This window comes from Polyergus mexicanus, unplaced genomic scaffold (assembly GCF_030449975.1).
Source record: "Polyergus mexicanus isolate NDT 795.1 unplaced genomic scaffold, iyPolMexi1.0 SCAF_5, whole genome shotgun sequence".
In the NCBI taxonomy this organism is placed as follows: Eukaryota; Metazoa; Arthropoda; class Insecta; order Hymenoptera; family Formicidae; genus Polyergus; species Polyergus mexicanus.
In genome coordinates, this window is record NW_027223325.1 from 5,159,518 (window position 1) to 5,182,048 (window position 22,531).

Genomic DNA, 22,531 nt, shown 5'->3' on the forward strand with positions numbered 1-22,531 from the left:
ATTGATAAAACATCTCATGTTGAGTTAACAGCGCCAATAAATATGATTAACGATTATGAAAGTAATGATAATGAAAATATGTTGATTAACGTAGAAAAAACTGTTATTGATGCATCATATGCAAATGATGAAACTTTAGAAGCATCTGCTATTGAATATTTTGCAGGATTTGTGGCAAAAAAATGTGTTACAAAATCTGGTTGCAAACAATGTCGCATCTCATTTATTAACGAAAATCACGAACTGACACATGCAAGACAAATTTTAACATTTTTCCGAGCATATGAGACTCATGACGATCAAGAATTAGAACATTTATGTGTTCCTACAGCAGAGTTTTCATTTGTATTTAAGCTAATAAATGCAATATTTGATGCAGGCTATCCTAATATCAGAGGGAATTATAACATATTAGATATCCTATTTCCATTAATGATACAAGCTGTAGACATGCAATATCCCGGTTGGTTTCAACATGATACTTGCAGCTCCCACCGAAAGGATCTTGCATATTATATGATGAAAGTAAAAATACATAAAGATTTAATTTGGTTAGGAGAGCGATTAAGGATTTCAAAAAATCGCTCTCAGCATAAACCTCCACAAAAGCTGACGAATATACAAAGTATGTAAAATATATCTTTACATTAACTCGCGGCATTTTATGCGGATCGAGTAAAAAGATCGCGGCTCCTAGAGCGGTACGATCAAAAATATTTTACATTAACTCGCGGCATTTTATGAGGATCGAGTAAAAAGATCGCGGCTCCTAGAGCGGTACGATCAAAAATATTTTACATTAACTCGCGGCATTTTATGCGGATCGAGTAAAAAGAGCGCGGCTCCTAGAGCGGTACGATCAAAAATATTTTACATTAACTCGTGGCATTTTATGCGAATCGAGTAAAAGGCACATATATTTAACACGGAACATATAAATCGTGATTTATCTAATGAAGCGATTTATGAAAAGTAAGATAGTGCGCAGTTTGCGGTCTTATGACGGACCGAACTGCAAAGGAAGACAGTTAACTTAGAATTCTTTACAATTATAGTACATTTTATTGATTTTATACTTTAATTTTTTATGCGCAGACATGTGTGTTTCATATCTGCGCACATAAAATTATATATATATATATATAATATGTTATAGTTCTTCGGAAAGCAAAACACCCGTGGATTCGTCTAAAATATAGAGTTTTTATTAAATTATAAAATTGTTAAGGCTATTTACGCATGTGTTATACTAACCTAAAATATAGAGAATCGACAATTAAATGTTCGTGCTTCCCTAAATTCTCTCGTCGCACAGTTTTGGTGGTGGTGGAAGATTTCGCTTATTTAATATTTGACGATTGTTTTAATGCAAATTGTAATGTTTATAACTCAGATAACTCTAATCGAATCGCGCAAACTACTACTCGTTCCGCTTTTTCTCGGCCTCTCTCTATCTGCTCCTTCTCTGCTTCCCTCTCCCATTAAGTGGTGCCATCCAGTGGGACCCTTTTCTCATGTGTCCAGCACTTATCGACACTTAGACAGAGCTTTCATCTCCCCCTCTTAGGATGCTTAATTTTCATCTGGAGGTGCAAATTAAGTATCAATTACTGGAAATCCATAGACATCGGAATGAGCTTTGTGACGTGATATAATCCAATTGACCTTTTTCCATGGCCAATATTTATCTTATAAATTGAATTTGATATCTTTTCTTTTATCTCGAAGGGACCAATCCTGATTTCATCCATTTTTTTTCTATTCAGTTTATTTCCATTGACTATATAAACCATGTCTCCTTTTTCAAAATCATATTGCATTCTGTTTTTATCAAATAGAGATTTATTGTAGTTATGTGATTTTTTTGTTCTGAGCAAAGCTATTTCTCTATCTTGTTTCAGGTTTTTTATGTTTTTATTTTTCTCTTTTAATTCCGGTGGTAGCAAGTCAGTAGATTCTCCATCTAGCAGGTATTTTGGTGAAAATCCTGTGACTGAATGGTCTGTTTCATTATATTTCTTTGTACATTCTTCTGCTAATCTGGACCATGCTGATTTCTTCTCTGTTTCATTCACTTTACAACGTATTTTATTGATCAATGTTTGGTTTAATCTTTCATTTAATCCATTTGTAAAAGGTGCATCCACTGCTGTAAAGATCAATTGTATATTTCGTTCTCTGAGGTAATGCTTAAAATCATTGGAATTTAAACCTGGGTATTGATCCGAAAGCAGTATCTCAATCGTATTATTTTTAGAGACCTTCTCTATTAGTTTGATGAAATCTTGGGCGTTTTGGCTTTTTGAGCATAAGATGTATGCAAATCTCGTGAAATGGTCAACTAACAGGTGTAAATATCTCTTAGTTGATCTTTGTCCACCAAACCCACCAATTGTATCCAAAGACATTATTTGAAATGGTTTTTCAGCTGTTTTCCTCCTAATTGTGACATTCGACCATATTTTCTATTTAATCTTGTTTTGTTTTTTATGCAAATTTCACAGTTTTTACATATTAGTCTAATATTTTTCGATATGTTTGGTGCTGTGTAAAAAGGTTTTATCTTGGTTTCCATCTGATTTATCCCTATGTGACAGTAATTTTCATGAGTTTGTTTTATTAATGTTTTACTATATTCTTCACTTAAAATTATTTTTTTCTTCTTTTTTTTGTTCTCTTTGTAATAAACGCCATGTTCCATAGTTAAATTCTTCTCGCTTTCTTTTATTTGTTTATTGTGTTTTTGATCCGTTTTTATATCTTGTAGACTAATATTATTTGCTGTTTTTAGGTTTTCTTCATTGTTTTCGTAGGTTTCAAAAACTGGATTCCTGCTGAGACAGTCCGCTTCTGCATTTGTCTTTCCTGGGTTGTATTTTATTACGAAGTTGTATTGTGATAAATAATGAGTCATATCTCCCAGTTCATCATCAGTTCTATTTTTAACATTTAAGTTTTCTAGTGGTTTGTGATCTGTGTATACAGTAAAGAAATTTCCAATTAACCAATGTTGCCAGAACTTCAGACTTTCTTTAATAGCTAAGCATTCTAAAAATATAGCTTTTTTCTTTTTTTGTGATTCGTTTAGTTTTTTTGAAAAGTAAGCTACTGGTTTCTGTTCTCCGTTTAATTGGGTTTGTTTTAAAACCGCTCCCAAACCATCTATGCTGGCGTCTGTGTAGATTAAAATTGGTAATTTTGGATCGAAAATTGCAAGAACTGGTTTTGAACATAAATACTCTTTAATTTTTTGAAATGCACTCTGGCATTCTTCTGACCAATAAAATTTTGTATTTTTCCGGAGTAGATTGTGTAGAGGATCAAGTATTGTTGTAACATTTGGAATATATTTACTATGAAAATTAATTTTACCTAGAAATTGTCTTATTTGTTTTCTACTTTGTGGAGTTGGAAAATCCTTAATTGATCGTAAGTTATCTTTCAACGGTGTAATCGTATTATCTTTTATTAAGTGTCCTAAGTATTTTACCGAGTTTGATGCAAACCTACACTTTGTGAATTTCAGTCTGAGCCCTTCTTCTTGAATCGCATCTAATAATTTTTTTATATGTTTTATATGTTCAGCGAATGTTCTTGAAAAAATTAGTACATCATCAATGTAGTTTACAGCAAATTTTGCTAAGTTATGTTTCTTTATGATGTTCCTTAAAATGCGTTGGAAGATTGCTGGAGATGTTTTTAGTCCAAAAGGTAGACATGTCCACTGGTAATGGCCCTCTTGTGTCACAAATCCTGTTTTGGGTCTATCTCGTACTCTTAATGGAATGGACCAAAAAGCTGAATTTACATCCAGTGTCGTAAAATATTTACAATCTATAGTTTCAATTTAAGTCTTCTATTAGAGGGAAAGGCTGTGATTGAGGAACTACTATTTTATTCAATTCTCTGAAATCTATGCATAGCCGACTTCTTTTCCCTTCATCTCTTTTATATGCTAAGGTTACTGGCGCTGCGAAAGGGCTGTATGATTCCTCAATCAATTGATGTTTTAATAATTCTGAGATCTGTTTTTCTATTTCAATTTTGTCTGGTATTGAACATCTGTAGGGTCTTTTATAACAATATTTGTCTGTTTGTAAGTCAATGAATGCTTCATAATTTTTCACTTTTCCAACATCGAATTTATCTTTTGTAAAAATTTGTTTATATTCTTTTAATATGGTGTTTATTTGTTCTTTCTGATCTGAGTTTAATTGTTCAGTATCAATTGTAAATTTATCAGTCTCTATTCCTTCATTGAAGTTTACTTCATATTCTTCTTCATTTGTATTTGTATGTATGTTTTTCTTAATTTTTAAATTTGTATCATGAGTTAATTTAAATTTTTTTATTGTGTCTAACCCCAATATAAGGTCGTGTTCAAAATTTTCATTTTCTAGTATAAATGCATATATATCCTTTTCTTCATCCAATATTTTAGCTTTAAGCGTTACTATTCCATTAGTTTTTCCCTTACCATTAATCGATTTTAATGTGCTATTATGTATGTTTTTCCTTTTGTTTTTTATTTTTATTATTCTAGAGTTTACGACTGTAACGTTTGAACCGGGGCATATACTCCTTTGGTTTCTAATGTATTATTTAGTAGCACATTTACCATGATTAATGGTGGGACTTCAAGTTTTTTTGGTCCTCTGTGTTTAGTTCCACTTCCAATATTGAGTTTGTAGATAAAGTTTTATTTTCAGATCTTTTTTTCTCTTCTTTGTACCAGCACTGCTCTTCTGGGTGGTAACGATTATTTTTGCCTTTTTCCTCACAGATTCTACATGGTTTTTTGTCATACTTTTTTGTGTCTGATTTTGTATTTCCTTTTATATATTTATTTTCATAAATCGTTTTTTTATTTGTTATCTTTTCATATCTTCTGATTTCATTGAATAAATCTTCTGAATTTTTTAATTTTTGTCTATCAATTTTTTCTCTTACAAATGGTGGCAGTCCTGCTGCAATCAAGTTTATTAGAGTTAACTTATCTATGTTTTTGTTTGTTTCTAGAAGTAAACGTTCTTTTTTTAATGCATAATCTAAAGGTGAGCCACTTAAAAATCTATAATTCAATGCATGAATTATTGGAGACCACCCTTTGTCTGCAAAGGTTTCTAGGAAAATTTCTTTCCAAGTGTCCCACACTGAGTCTAATGTATGTTTAATCAACATAGAGCTGTACCAGTCTTTGCATGTATCTTCCAAAAATAATCTTAAAATTTCAATCTTTTCAATATCTTTTGTAATATTCAATCTGTCACACTCACTTTCATATGTTGATATCCATTGATTTACGTTTACATTCTTGCCATTAAATTTTTCGATTACAAACTTTTCCGAAACCTTGCTTAAGTTTGGATTGCTTTTCAGCTTTTGTTGACTTTCTTCTTTCTCCACTAGTTTTTTTAGAATTTTTATTAAATTTTCATCTAATTTCTGTGATGTACTTTGTTGTTGTTGTTTAAGGTCAGGGATCTCTTCCAAAATATAATCTTCTATAACCATATTTCCACCAGTATCTTTATAAATGCCTAGCACATTTTTATCTAAGTTAAACCATACTTTTCGTGTTTGTCCGCGCTTTACAAGTGTCTTCTTTACTTTTTTGAAATCTGGTAGACTTGCGAGATGCTGATGATATCTCATCGACTGCAAACAATCTGGTATACTAAAGCTTACGTTTTCTTCATTAGTGATTGATTTAATTGCAATCACGTTATTTTTCGGATCTTCGGCCGCAACCAACTCCAACTCGAATCGTAACCTTTCCATTGTCGTGATATCTCTCTAATGCTGCTTTTCACAAACGTGCTAATTGTCGATTTATAATATGTTATAGTTCTTCGGAAAGCAAAACACCCGTGGATTCGTCTAAAATATAGAGTTTTTATTAAATTATAAAATTGTTAAGGCTATTTACGCATGTGTTATACTAACCTAAAATATAGAGAATCGACAATTAAATGTTCGTGCTTCCCTAAATTCTCTCGTCGCACAGTTTTGTGGTGGTGGAAGATTTCGCTTATTTAATATTTGACGATTGTTTTAATGCAAATTGTAATGTTTATAACTCAGATAACTCTAATCGAATCGCGCAAACTACTACTCGTTCCGCTTTTTCTCGGCCTCTCTCTATCTGCTCCTTCTCTGCTTCTCTCGCCCATTAAGTGGTGCCATCCAGTGGGACCCTTTTCTCATGTGTCCAGCACTTATCGACACTTAGACAGAGCTTTCATATATATATATATATGTATATATTATGTTATGCTTATTTCAAAAGAATTCTACGTTACATGTCAATTGGCCTCCACGTGGCGTCTCCTGGAAATGCTCTGTATGAGCAGCTAACAATTGACACATTAATATTATTATAATTTGTTACATTTTCCATGTCATTTCAGATATATATATATTATATATACTTAATTATATTACGTTACATTTCAGATATATATGATTATTGCATATATAAAAAAAATATGTGTATGTGTGTGTGTAATTATACATATACCTGAAATAACATGGGAAATATAACAAATTTAAGAGTTAAACTTCTCTTTCCAAAAATTACTGCGAAATGTAATTATTCGAAAAGAAATATCGTCACTTCGAAATAATACATGTACGATCTATTAAAAGAATTATATGTATATATATAGAAATGCAATTATTCGAAAAAATATCATTTCAGAGTCCATATATACGAAATATTTCGTATATATGGATGCTGAACTGATATTTTTTCCGAATAATTACATTTCTCGTGTTACCATATATTATTTTACCATCTCTTAGATTTTAGATACTGTTTCTCATTCTGGCCGCAATATTACTGAGAGGACGCTAGTGCGCAGCGATCTTTTTCCAGTCACACTAACTCCCGTAAGACCATTGGTCTTTAATAGTATCTCGTCGGTGGTAGAACGCATTGACGCCATATTGAGCCTATAGCGATTTCGCATTTCTTTTATACAGGATTATAATTTATAATAATCTAAAAATAAAATAATAGTGCACTAACCTTTCTTTTTCCAGATTTTTTCTTTTTCTTCCTTCTTCTCTCTTCCTCTTTCTTTCTCTCTATCTCATTCCTTCTCCTATCCTCTTCCTTCTTTTTAAGTTTACTTTTCTCAATCTCCCTTTTTCTCTTCTCATCCATATTTCGCTTCGTAGCGCTTCTGTCTTTGCTAGACCTATTTGATGCATAATACATATATACACTAATAAATATTGCGACACTGCACAGTGCACTTTAGTTTACTTGTTTTATACAAATATTATACAAATAGTAACATACTTACATCTTATGCGACAGTAAAACATCGACTGATCGCGCTATACAGGGCTGCGTTCGGAAACATCACCCGTGTGCACACGAGCGCTATTCTATCTTCGTTATTTGCTAAAAGTTGAACAAAGATAGAACGACGTTCGTGTGAATAGATTTATATAAATACACACATACACACACCGATGCTTATCGCGCCGCCTTTCTACGCGTTCTTTTGTTCTGCGGCTTTTGTGGCATCTCCGCGTAACGTAGAAAATCGAGTGTTCGACATCGAGTGATCGAAATTAAGTGATCGAGCAAATTAGTATTTATGGTTCACGGTATTATATGTGCTTCTTCGTAATTTGTTGTGCGAGAAATTGCTAATAATTATGGAAGCACGTAAAACCGGTGGAAACGAAATGCATGTAAGATGTGACAATTATGGACGAATGTATGGAAGGAGTCGCAATACAAAGAAGTATCAAACATCGTGTAAGCGGCTAAGCAGGCGAAAATCGCGGATTAATATAAGGTAATATTGTATCTTATAAACTTGCTGTCTACAAATGATTCATTAAGTTAACAGAGTAAAGATTCCACTTTGCCTTTGCTAACAGAAAGAAAAATTATCGTACATAATAATGAATTACAAGAAATAAAGTCTACATACGGGATAGACGCGCCAGTTAAAATAAATCGGGGATGATAATGCTTTTTCCCGAACAAATTGAAACGATCCCACACTTTATGTATTTCTTAAATTATGTAGCAAGTGTCTTAAACAATTAATCTTTTTTTTATCCTAATTTGATAAAGTTATTTTCTAAATAATTTTTCACTGATCAAGAATATTAATTAATGTACAATATTATAACATGATTAATATTTGTTTATATTTACACACAACCATTATTTTGATCCACTTGCTATATTAAATAGCAATCCTCTATATTCCATGCAGTCACTTGCAGAAATGCCTCACATTATTCCTTTCTTCTTTAATCAAATTACACTTACTTTAATTTATATAACAATCACTGCACCAGTCACTTTATGGAAAGTGAGGTCTCAAATTCACATAGGTCAAATTCTAGTTCTCCCTTGTACGCAAAAAATTCAAGAGCCGCTTTCTTACTTCAATAAAAAAAGTTAGTTTTAAATGTAACTTTGTTGTTAATAATCGGATTGAGATAAATAAAAAAACGTTACGAAACTGAAAGTTTCTAATTTTAAAATCTACTACTTAATTTCAATCTCTTTTTATTCGTTACAAAATTATGTTGTTAACAAGTTATGTACGAAAGTGACCCTTTAATTTTTTTGACTGTAGTACAAAGTTATAACAAATATATGTATACAGGGTGTCCGACAAGTAACTAAACGAAAGGTGGAGGTAGATTGGGTCAAACTGAGTCGAAAAGTCCTGAATCATTTTTTTTTATAACGCTTAATAAAGGAGTTATTATTGAGTAAAGTCTGGCCAATCAGCGCCGATCTTTAGCCAGGCGTATGTCGGTGAGCCGCGCGCCATGAAGTGTGCGCTGCCGCATACTATCAGGCACGCGGCTTATCGACATGCGCCCGGCCAAAGATCAGCGCTGATTGGCCAGACTTTATTCAATAATAACTCCTTTATTAAGCGTTATAAAAAAAATGGTTCAGGACTTTTCGACTCAATTTGACCCAATTTATCTCCACCTTTCATTTGGTTACTTGTCGGACACCCTGTATACATATATACGTATATATTGATTTGTAGGAGACAGAAAATAATAAATAATTTAAATAAGGAAAGAATTACAGAAGATATAAATCATGAAAATATCAATGAAAATATCAATGATGTAATACATATCAATGAAATAATACAGAATAATACTAATGCAGATATACATGAAAGTACAATGCAGGTAGATCAAGATGAGCGAGCTTTACAGGATGTCATTATATATGACGAATTAGTTGCAATGGGTATTGAAATAGATACTGATGAAGAACAAATGACATGCACATTAAATGATACTGAATTGGAAAATATATTAGAAAATGACAGTGAAACTGAAGAAAATGACACTTTAATAATAGATAGTAATATAGATGCATGCCGTGTAAAGAATGGCAGTATGCCAGGAAAATGTATCGTAGATTTTGTCTATTTTTTTGAGTAGTGTTATAGGGACAGTTCTAACTCAGGTCCTCCGAGGAGAATGCGGGGCGAGGGGAAACCACGCAGGCGAGGGGGCATGACGTCACGCGGGCGGAGGGGGATTTTGATGGCGCGGGGGACTGACGTCAGGCGGGCGGGGGAATGCTTATCGCGGGAGCATAATCGGCGGGATGTATTACAAAGGCGAGCGCCGATTTCCGACTGCTCGAGAATTTATAAACATTATAAACAAATATCGTCTCACACTGTAGCGCCGATGTCCGGCTGCTATAATTTATTATAAACAAAATAAAACCAACGCGATAGATGAAAAATATACAATGAAGAACGAAGGTAAACATTGCCGCAGCAGATCTGGATTTTTTCGATGCGACAGGATAGTATCGTCAGAGTTAGCAGAGTGAACGTCAGTTAGAAGTGAGAAGTGTATTAATTTTGAAGAAATTAAAAAAATTTAAAAAAAATGCCATCATTAATAGAAATAGTGTTGCGCCGCGGGCTATGGAATGCGGCATAGTGGGCAGAGGATGTGGCGATAGGGCTGTTGAGAGCCCTATTAAATTTAGTGGTGTTCCAAAGAGTAAGTAGCATATTTTATTTTATGTCATATTAATCATTTGTAATATATTAATTATTTGTAATATATTACAATATAATTTTGATTTATAGTACGACTTTACTCGCGAGATCCAGATTCCTGGATTTATAAATATTGAACACCGACAAATGATTCAAATGTTGCGGCGGCACGAGCGCGATTTGCGTGAGGATATATGGGAAGACAACGGCCTCTATTCAACGTTAAGACGTCTGTTTGGGCTCGAGCCATCCGAGGAAGACGTGGTGGAAGAACCGTGGAGACGAGCGTCCGAGTAAGAGGTCGTAAAATTAATCGTAAGTATCTATTTTTAAAATTTTAGAACGTTCAAACTAGATATTTTAATAAGACGTATTTTTTCTATTTCAGATGGAGCGGCGCCTTATATTTTATTTTTATTTTATCCGTATATTATATTTTATTTTTATTTTATCCGTATATTATATTTTATTGTATTTATCCTTATTATATTATTATATTTTTATCCTTATTATATTATTATATTATCCTTATTATATTATTCATTTTATTATTATTTTTATTATTTTATTATTTTTATTATATTTTATTATTTTTTATATTTTATATTTTATATTTTATACTTTATACTTTATATTTTATATTTCACACACACACACACACACACACACACACACACACACACACACACACACACACACACACACACAAAATTTATATTATACACACGTTTTTAAAATAAACATTATATATATATAATAAAATGATTATTTCTGTACCTTCTTCTTTCCTTTTCCCACATGCATGCCTCGCATTATCTCTCTTTTTCCCGCGAACGTATCCTTTTCCCACGCCAATGCGGACGCTATCCTTTTCCTACACGCGTGCATGCCTCGCGCTATCTCCCTCATACTCACCGTCTTACGAACGCCGTATCTCGCATCATCATCCACGCGCATACCTCGCGCTATCCTTCTCGCACGCCCATAGAATGCTATCCTTTTCCTACTCGCGAACGCCTCGCGCTGTCCTTCTCCTACACGCGTGCATGCGATCGCCTCGCGCTATCTCCCTCATACTCACCGTCTTACGAACGCTATACTTATCGCACCGACTTACGAACGCTATCCCTTTCTCGCGCTCATGCGAACGCCTCGCGCCGTCGCATAAGCTAATAGTTCGCAATCTATGATAGATGTTTTATCATAGACTTCGCGCAAGATTTTAACCGCAGAATCTCTCTCGGCGCCAAACATACTACTTTGCAAACTCCGAACAAATTGATCGAAACTCTCATTTACAGCTTCTAGATTCTCGCACAGCTTCAAATATTCGTGATTAACACAGTGTTCGAGTTCGAATAAGAAAAATATAGTTGACGGTTTCATGTACAAGCAAGAATCGCGCAACGTAAGTTTGACAATACTCGCATCACTTATTTTAACAATCTCAATTGTTAAATCGTTAATCCATATCGGTGCATGATTAGGCGCTTGTACAAATTGTTCAACGTCTGCTCGTTTCAGCATTAGCGATTCCCATGTATCGATAGACAAAACGATTCGGTTGCCTCGGTTATTGCCCAGATGCAGTTCCGCGTAAGATGTTATTCCAACACTGATTCCAATATCCAAGTATTTATAAGCAATGCGCGTCAAAGCAAATCTGCGTACCAAAATACGTGGTTTACCGCATCTGAAAAATACAAAAAATATGAAATAGCATAGAAAAAAACATATATGAAAAAATATATGAAAAATATATATAAAACATTTGTGATACTTACAAATCAAGTGGTTTCTTGTATGGCTTAATTTCATCTCGTGGTTTCTTGCACGGTTTAATTTCGTCTCGTGGAACGTAGTAATTCGCGCGTTTGCAACCGTTGCTGGTGCTTCCTTCAGCGGAGTACATTTTGTCTCTCGGTTATGAGAAGTGAATCGTTGGTACTAGCAATTGACGCGACACTGATCGTATAAAAAATTAATCGAATATACGTGACGCTTATTTTTCAAAAGTATGATGTGGTGGGAGATCAATGCTCTGAAAATTTAGGAAAAGGGGAAACGGTTAACGTATGATGCGATGGGATATTATTGCTTTGAAAATTTAGGAGAAGGGGAAACGGTCAACGTATGATGCGATGGGAGATTATTGCTCTGAAAATTTAGGAGAAGGGGAAACGGCCAACGTTAAAAAGAATTCTTAAAAACGACTCGCGAGGAAAGGAGTGGGAAGGGGAAACGGCCAACGTTAAAAGGAATTCTTAGAAACGACTCGCGAGGAAAGGAGTGGGGAGAATAAGAAATAAAAAACATTAAATACGTTTACACATTTTATTTATAAAAATATTGCAATTTTTTTTTGGTGTTGCGACCACCAGTTAAATATTTTTAATACATTCTGTAATGCGCAATTCTTAACATGTTTTCCGCATCGTATAGTATTAGTAACATCTAGATTGTTTAAAGATTCAATATCTTCGTAATCAGCATCCAAAGTCTCGATGATTAAATTTTCTCTCGCAAGATTCTCAAGCAAATCCACCAGCCATTCCCGTTTCTGGGATACCTTGACGTACACGAGAGTCGACGTCTCGTCATCCTCTTCTGTTCCAAGCATGGCTGATGTAATCAAGCGTTTAGCCATGCTGTACGGCACGATTCCGTCTTCCCATCGTAATCCATGGTGATTCGCGATCAGCCAGGAAGCGCAGGATTTGTCGGATTTTGTGAGGAGATTCCATGGTAGGGGGTATGTAAAAATGTAATGCGCCAGAACGGTCCCCTTTCTCAGCACCGCCACCTCCTTTACGACAAATTTCATCCCGACGAAGAATCCTTGTAGGTCCAAGAACGTTGGTACGGACATAACGTTTTTCTTTTTTATATCAGCACGTCGAGAACAAGACTGCGATTGATCCTGATGTATTATAGATTTTATATCGTCTCATTCCCCCATACTTAGGTGATTTTGCGCACAACATTGGTCAACGGGCTGTACTGAATCACGCGATCGTGTATGATGAGGCAGTACGCTGTGGTATTCGGCGGCTCGTTCTCCTTACACTCGAATTCCAATCTCACATCCACGATTGCGCTTTTGACCGATTCGTTTTCGAGAGCAATCGATGATCACGAATGGACCGTTATGTAAAAATTGCGTGACGGTGAGACTCGGCTCGAGATACTCGTATCCGTAATATTTTTTGCAGAAACGTTGATACGTGTCGTACAAAATCGACCATCTGTTTTTATCGAAATCCAGATTCATATCGTCGTACGGATAACATTCCGAGTTCAGATAGAGTTTCACGTTGGTCAATTTGCAGTCGTCGAATCGACTCGTATCCTCGGACATGACGTTCTTCCGACCTGTCTGCAGAACGAAAACAACGTATCGCGGCTTCTCCAGCTGAGTCGTGGTCTTAATGGGCCACGAATGTTTGGTTGTACGCTGCAATAGCGGAAATTCGTACAGATCCCACGAACGGAAACCTATACTGAGATATTGTCCGCTTTCCAAGGCGCGCAGCATCGATAACTTGTTAATCTCGTTCAATACGACGTGCGGCATTCGCCATTGTATCTTGAATATGTCGATCACAGGCTCCAACACCAAATTTCCAATCAGGCAATTGTTGTCGTTGCGCGATCGTATTAAGATCAATTCGTGACGAGCATTAATCACCACGCGTCTGTAATCCTTGCAAAATCCAAATAACATGTAGAGCGGTACGCAAAAATTAAAGTATCCATTCGTGTTAGTAGGCGAATCCCAGCCGGCGTTTCTCATAATCACGGTTCTATCGGATGATATCGTTACATAGTTCTTGAGTGTGCTGGTTATTCCCACATTTCTGCTACGATCAATCTCCACACTGTCGAGTTCGTATCGAATCTCATCGAACATGAACGCAACGCAATTATTTCCCAGTACAACATCAAACCCTTCAGCTGGTTTGTTTATCTTTAGTTTTCCCTCGATGTATAGAAAACTCTCATACGGCAACGTATACAGATCTTGTTGTTGTATGGATATTCGTATCTCATCGCTGTGCTCAAACGTCGTATTGGCGTAAGGGTTGTACGTGTGAGTCTCGATCTTGACGATACGATCGTCAAAGATCGGCTCGCCTTCGATGTTAAGGATATCGGTCATGTTTTCTCAGATATTTCGCACCGCGAATCCCAAAGATTGCAAAAACGTTTGACGCGTTGAGTTTCTTTTTCTTGGCGCAACCGAATAATCGAATATTAGCGAATGTTGACGTTGTTGTTGTTGTTGTCGCGTTATCTCTCGCGTCTTTCGCTCCGCTCAACACGAGCATCTCATGTATCGCGCGCTAATTTTGTCGCCGTCGTACGTGCAATCTGATGGTGATCTCTTCTCCTCGAAAATCGAGCAATCGTCCGTCTTGATCCGCAACGCGTATCGTTAGATCCGTAATGCTCCGTGTGATGATCGGCAGGTAAATGATCTGCGCCGGCGTTTCCGATATCTTATATCCTGGCGGCACGCTCGGTGAAAATTCATGTATCGTATGAACGCGTTTGCCACACACCAGCGGTCACGTTACACTCTACGCGGATAATGTTTACGTTGATGATATTAATCGGTATGTCTGATTGGTGCTATTGCCCCGGCAGCAATATACGCTTCGACGAGAATCCCAGTAGCGATCCAATGTTGTTGGGTTTGTTAAAGTTTACTCTGAAAGCGCACTTGATCTCGCTATTCATCGTATTGTAATTAGCACGGAGCACTATCGGGTATTCTACAACCTCGTCTTCATCACCGTTCGCTTGAACGGTCTCCTCTCGCGATATCCCCGCGATATCACCGCGTTTGTCGACACGATTGCCGGAGCGAACTACGCGTCGCGGGCGTTACCGTGAAATTGCACGTTTCAAAAACTTGTGTATTGCGTGTATCTCGTACGATCCCTCGGGAATCGTAATTTCCGTGTCATCCTCATCGAAATAAAATTTATTATTCGAGGAATTCACGTTCGATATCGTATGATAAGTCTCAAAATTTGTTAGACCGAGCTCGTAATCATCGTCGCTCAAATCTATGGCTGGATGGTAGTGTGCCGCGAGGACGCTACTCTTCCCGGTCAACGTGAATGTCATAGACATGTCGGCAAAACTGTTTAACGAATACTGAGTCTTAACGACACATTGTCAGGCTTTAAGTTCACACCGATTGTCATCGACCGTTCGGAGAAACCGCTGACATAATTGTCCGCAGATGCTTTGATCGTAAGTTTGAAAGGACGTGCGATTGTACTCGATCTTCGTCACATTCCATCCGAAATATCGCACCAATTCATTCAGCGGTCGAAGATTACCAAAACCGTCGAAATTTATAGCGCGATTTCCCCTCTTTGTGTACGCTACCCAATGAGTACCCGGTCCTTCGGTGTTATCCAAATTTACAATGCCGCTCTCGTTTCGATATATACCACCGATCGGTAACGAATCACGCATGAAAACTCCTCTAAACGCGTATACCTACGGTATACGCATACGTTCCGCCAATTGTTCTAATTGTATGTTCGTTGTCACACCCGTGGACATTTTTAGCGTCTTTTCGACGTTTTTCTTTTTTTCGTTGCCACTCCTTGTCCACGTTTGTACGGGCCAAGATACAGCCCCTGTCCGTATTTATATGGAGCGAGATAAAGTCCGCGACCTTCCATCGCGCGATCGTGACGTTGCAGCTCCTCCAGCTGACGGCGCGCGGCTTTGCTGTCGTTCACCATCTTGGCCACGCCAGCCGCTCCACCGATCAAGGATCCGAGTGCGCCCAACATCGGTAGAATCGGCAATACACCGCTTCGTTTCACTGACGGAAGTATCCGCTTTTTCGTCGACCTTTTCCGCGTAGTCCTCATCTTCGTCTTCATCTTCGTCTTCGTCTTCGTTTTTATACCCATGCCGATTTTTGTCTTTGCCGCAGCTGTAGCTGCGGCTCTCTCACCGAGAGTCGAATCTTTCGCGACGATGCGAGTTCGCGCTTTCTCAGCGAGTATCCTGTCAGCCGCGTGTCTCTCGGTGAGATCGGTGTTCCGGGAATACGCTGTATCGTGCTTGCGACAGGCCGCGTCCAATGGATTTATACCCCGATCACCTCTCGCCAATCGTTTTTCCAAATGAGTGCCCGGACCGCAAAACTGATAGCCGGGGATATGTAACTCGAAAGGAAGGGCGTTTATCGTACGATTTAATAGGCCTCTACCTATTTTCGTTGACATTCACCGCAATCTTTTATCAACGGTGCTGGACGTCGATGTGCGTCCGCTGCCACGGTTGATTGTAATGTTCGTAACAGCGCCGATATTGTTGAACCTCTAAATCCGCTTTTATATGTTCCGGAAGCTTGTCCCACAGGTAGTGGACGTGATCGCCGCACATTCGCAGCAGAACAACTTTCGGCACAAATTGTAACTGTTCGGCGCTCAAATCGCAAATATCGGAAGGTCTCGACAGTAGGACGAACATTTTCGTTACTGAGCGATTCGCGGTTCCGCGCACCTATAAATAGGCGTTCGATCCAGCGTTCCGCAGTCGATAGTGTGAAAATGAGATTCGTGCGACAACCTTTGGCGATACGCGTGACGAATTGCGACGACAGATTACGATCGATGGAGGATAACGCGGAGATGCGCAAGCATGGTACGATGCTACCCACTACTATACGCGCAATCGTTTGCGGCCCCTCGAATTGTGGTAAAACCAATGTTCTGATAAGCCTGCTGGAAAGTCCGCACGATGTACGTTTCGAAAACGTGTACGTGTACTCAAAGTCGTTGCAACAACCAAAATATCGATATCTGGAGAATTTGATGACATCGATCGACGAAATCGGCTATTTCACATTCTCCAACAACAGTGACGTCATTCCGCCGAGCGAGGCGCGTCCAAACTCGATTTTCGTGTTCGATGACGTGGCATGCGATAAGCAAGATGCTGTGAGAGAGTACTTTTCAATGGGCCGGCACTCGAGCCTCGACTGCTTTTATCTCTGTCAGACGTACGCGAGAATACCTAAACATCTGATACGCGACAACGCGAACCTGCTGATCCTGTTCAAACAGGATGGTACCAACCTGAAACACGTGTACAACGATCACGTGAATACCGACATGCCGTACGATGAATTTTGCGCGTTGTGTCGCGATTGTTGGCAGCGCAAGTACGGATTCGTAGTGATAGACAAGGACAGCTCGCTCAACGATGGTCGATACAGAAAAGGATTTAACGTGTTCGCGATACCGCAAAACGATTAGTCGTTGCCGATACTTCGTCGGAGGTGAAATGTAAGAGAGAGAGAGAGAGAGAGAGAGAGAGAAATTGACATTTTTTGCTTTTCCGCGATGGCTGCGATCGATAAGAGCGAGGATATTCGCGAGCGTGAGAAGATTGCGAGGGCAATTGTGAAAACGAGCGAATCGATTCGCAAGAAATATCGCGCTTTGAAGACCGGTAAGATCGATGAGGATATCGTGTTGGACAGGCGCTTTAGACCTCTCATCGAGCCGCTACGAAAGATCGTCGACAATTCTAGCTCGATCGCGGTGAAAAACGAGCCGGGGAGTAACACCGACGCGGGGATTGAAACGTTATCCATCCCGAAGCGCGAGAAAGATGATGCGACACCGCAAAAGAGGAAACGATCCAACGTCAGGTCGGATCGCTCACCAGCACCGCATAAATCGAAACGGTCGGACCCTCTACTGGATGTACACCGCCGATAACCTCTACACCATCCGCGTCAATGAGAACCGTACAACCTACGATGTCCGAATTACTCGCGAACGAGGATGTTTTCGAAACCACGGACGACTCGCTCGTGACATCCGTCCGAAATCAGTTGCAAACACTGGAAGGCCGAGAAACGTTGCGAGATCAGTTAAGTCCGCTGGGTCGGAGGTACGTCTGGCCTGTTCTGAGCGGCGATCGAGAGAGCGGTATTGACACCGTGTACGGTGTTTATTTCGACAACGATGGAATGATGTTCGGTAATAAACGTTTTGACGTGGACAACGCGGATAACATAATTATCGACGGCGTACGATACGTCGGCACACCTGGTCTTTACGAGTTGATCTTCAAAAAAGTCCCCGTTGACGTCATCTATACGGAGGATGACAAGCAAACGTACAAGAGTATGCTGTTGACGACAAACGCGCATAAACGCAATCACGATGCGCAGGGTCGATTAATGGGCAACAGGGGATACAAGTACAAAGAAATAATCGCAAAGCTGATACCGATCGAACCCAAAAAAACAAAATCTGGAAAGGGATTATTCGTGCTTCGCGCGATGACGCTAACCGACAACAAGATCGACTACGTGCACTGGGACGATCCCAACGAGCTGGTGGATCGTTTACGATTGCTCGACGCTTCGCACCAAGCGGACCACAACGGCCACGACGAGATCCTATCGATCATCGAGGAACTTCGCGAAGCCGGTATTATTATAAATTAAGCGGTATCTCGACAAAACTAATCAATCGATCGATCGACGTCTCTCGCATCGATGATGCGCATCAACAAATTTGGAATGTCCGAGCAGAGCAAAGACGCGACGAATGCCATTTCGTATCGTCGATGGAACGGATTAATGAGAAATTTCGTGCGCGATAACGCTCTGTGTCGCATCGTTACGGACTTTGACGCGAGGTCGCGCAAGATTTGTCGTGTAGCGCAACCTGTGGCTGATACCGACGCCATCAATAAACTGTACATGGATCAATGCGTTAAAACGTTGAGAAATCAACTGAAAGAGTTAGACGAGAAGCTTGCAGCGTTAGAGAAAGACGTGCGAGCGTTACAGATTGTGGTAAACGAGCTTCGGCGTGCGAATATCGCTAGATTAGAAACGTCAACGAAACGTCAACGTACGACAACGAAACGACGACGAACGACAACAAAACGACGACAAAACGTCAACGAACGACAACGAAACGACGACGAAACGTTAACGAAACGTCAACAAACGACAACAAAACGACGACAAAACGTCAACAAAACGTCAACGAACGACAACGAAACGTCAACGAAACGTCAATGAAACGTCAACGAACGACAATGGACGACAAGAAACGGTTCACGGACAGCTACGGACGGTTCACAAACGGCTACGAACGGTTGAAAGACGGCCGAACGGTTCAGGAACGGTTGTCGGACGGTTATCTAAAGGCTCAGGAACGGTTCAGGAACGGCTACCGAACGGGTCAGGAACAGCTACGAACGGCTATCGAACGGCGACGAATGACGGATGACAAAGAACCACTATTGAAAGACGATGAATGGGAATAAACGGTTATTGAGTGGTTAAAAGTTAGAGATATAAATTATAATGTAATTTCTTTACACGTATTATTACGCGCCGACTAGCCGCACCGCTAAAAACATGGCATCGTTAAAATCCAACGGACGTAAAAATATCGAGAAGCTACGACTCGTCGAGGAACTGCATGCTTCGGCGAGAAGAAATTTTCTCCGAAGACGCGTCGTAGTGCGGCGTTACGATGACCTGTAGCAAGCCGACATCGTCGAGATGCGTCCGTACTCTCATTTCAACAGAGGTTAACACTACCAGGTATATAAATATGAAACCGGAATTTTTGTATAGAAAATACACGTTTATTGTATTAAAATGATAAAAAATATGTTATTTGAAGTATTGCTCATTGCTAGCTATACATTTTTCCCATCTCTCTGACAATTTGTGGATGCCACGCCAAGAAAACTGTTGCTCCTTTGAGGCAAACCAGTCATCCAGCCATTTTCGTACATTTTCGTAAGAAGTGAAGTGCTGCTCAGCAAGTACGTGTCCCATCGATGCAAATAAATAGTAATCGGATGGAGCCAAGTCTGGTGAGTAAGCCGCATGCGAAAGTATTTCCCAACTAAACGCCTCAATCGTTTCCTTGACCGGTTTTGCTGTGTGTGCATTATCATGAAGCAAAATCACTTTGTGTTGCCTTTTTTGATATTCTGGTCGTTTTTCACGCAAAGCTTGATTCAAATCGAGTTGTTGTTGCGTTTGAGCGTCATCCTCATCCAACAATGTTTGCAATTCGCTGTCTTCAAACTTTTTCGGTGGTCTTCCACGTTATTCGTTTCTCACGTCAAAATCGCCACTTTTGAATTTTTTAAACCACTCAAAGCACTGTGATTTACCAAGAGCATGCTCACCGTAAGCTTCGACAAGCATTCGATGCGATTCTGCAGCAGCGATTTCTTCAAATGGTAACAGAAAATTAATGCTGTCCGCAAATCGTAGTTTCCAGGCACAAAGTTCGACATGTTCAACGCTATTAAAAACTATGCTGTTGTATGAAACTTGTATTGTTGTGAGTTGAAAATCTTTATCAGATGTCAAAACAAGAAAATAGCGCCAATGACGCGGTTTGACGGTAACTACATTGACAGCTAGGGCCATCTATGGGCAAATTCCGGTTTCATATTTATATACCTGGTACATACTCACCGTCATCGATGTGTTGAGCAAGTACGCGGGCCGTACCGCTCAAGAATAAAGGCGGAAGCGAGACGGCTGACGCTATCGTAGAGATAATTCGAAATAGCGAGAGGCGCCCGAAAAATATGCAAACCGATATGGGGAAGGAATTTTACAACGTCAACGTACAACGTCTCGTGAAGAAACACGGCATCAATCATTATTCCACGTATTCGGTGTTGAAGGCATCGGTCGTCGAACGATTCAATCGTACGTTATAGAACGATATGTGGAAGATGTTTACGCTCAACGGAACTTACAAGTGGGTCGATGCGTTGCCGCGATTCGTATCGGATTACAACACGCGCAAGCATCGAATGATCGGCATGCGACCCGTCGATGTTACCCCCGCGATCGTCGAAAGACTCTTGGATACTGTGTACAGCGCGATAAAGATCGCGAGTCCGGCAAAATTCAAAGTAGGTGACCCAGTACACGTTAACAAGTACAAGACGATCTTCGAGAAGGGTTACACGCCAAACTGGACCACCGAAGTGTTTAAGATCGTTAAAGTGCAACGTACTAATCCCGTAACCTATCTACTCGAGGACTATCGCAAGAAATCTGTCGCTGGAGCGTTCTACGAGTACGAGTTGCGTCGCGCGACTTATCCGGACGTGTATCTCGTGGAGAAAGTACTGCGCAGGAGAGGTGACGAGGTTTACGTCAAATGGTTGGGATTCGATGGATCGCACAATTCTTGGATACACAAGGACAATGTGGTTTAATTCGTACAAACTGCATTTTATTTTTAACATATAAAGAATATGAAATACATATAAAGTATCTGAAATATAAAAAATATATGTAAGATGTATACAGCATATAAAATATGAAATATGAAAAAGAAAAAAAGAAAGATAGAAATATATATTTCTTTTGTTTTCCTTATACATACATACATACATACATACATTACATACATACATACATACATACATATATACATTACATACATACATACATACATATACATACATTACATTACATTACATTACATTACATTACATTACATTACATTATATTACATTATAAGGGTATCCGGTAATGTCCCCACGGTAGGGTGTCGGTCGAATCAGGTACGATATATCGCTTATCGTCGTACGGATTCAGGGCGATTTTTGTCTCGCTGATTGTGTACACTTCGTGCAATTTTGATCTTATGCAGGATTGTTGTCGAGTCATTTCAATTTCATCGCGCAGACACCGCGAGTAATCGTCGAACGTTATCGTTCTTGCTATGACGGTACGCTTGACACCTTTAACCTTTTTTGTATCCTTTTTACTATTTACTCGCAACGCATACATTTTTGCTCTAAGCCCGACAAATTCAGTCATGATTGCACCGTTATTTTCGTCCTTCATCAAACCCGGCACTTTCTTGTTCTCGAGCGGTATACCGTACGCGTTGTTAGCTGGATAATCGCTCGTGTCAAATCTAGCGATATCGCGTTTCATATTCTCGTACACATTCTCGCACTCGATGTGATAAATCAAACTGTCTGTATCGGTGTACATTATTTTACAATTTTTGCGATATAACGGTAACATGTACTCGTGGTGAAATTCGTATAAACACACTTTCGATATATCGAGTATACACATACCAACATAAATCGGTTTATTGAATTTCACCTCGAGGTTGCGCAGTTCAACGGCGACCAAATTTTCTGAAAAGACGCTCCTGCTATGAAAATTTGGTTTTGCGATCATCGCCTCCGCGCCGTATCGCCCGTCCCACTTTGTTAATAATTTTACATCGACGTGATTGCGCACGTTTTCCATAGTGTCACCGGTCAAGGAACTATAAAATGATTCGCGCGGTGGTAAACACGTATCGTGCAACCTATCGACACAGTCAATGTATTCGTATGGAAAGACACCTTTTCACGTCAATAAATTGAACTCTTCGATCGATAAATTTTGAAATTTCGATTTAAAAATTTGAAGTTTATCATTATTTAGA

The 22,531-nt window shown here is 38.9% G+C and overlaps 2 protein-coding genes and 1 pseudogene across 2 annotated transcripts; 1 reads left to right on the forward strand and 2 right to left on the reverse strand.

Moving 5' to 3' along the window:
* The window catches only part of LOC138933293 (uncharacterized), a 107,014-nt pseudogene that overhangs the window by 82,528 nt on the left and 1,955 nt on the right, over window positions 1-22,531 (reverse strand).
* LOC138933220 (uncharacterized) lies at window positions 17,830-18,525 on the forward strand. Its single transcript, XM_070295795.1, has one exon. It carries the CDS (start codon window positions 17,830-17,832, stop codon window positions 18,523-18,525), a length of 696 nt encoding a protein of 231 aa, XP_070151896.1.
* LOC138933215 (uncharacterized) lies at window positions 21,595-22,170 on the reverse strand. The gene has a single exon (XM_070295788.1). It carries the CDS (start codon window positions 22,168-22,170, stop codon window positions 21,595-21,597), a length of 576 nt encoding a protein of 191 aa, XP_070151889.1.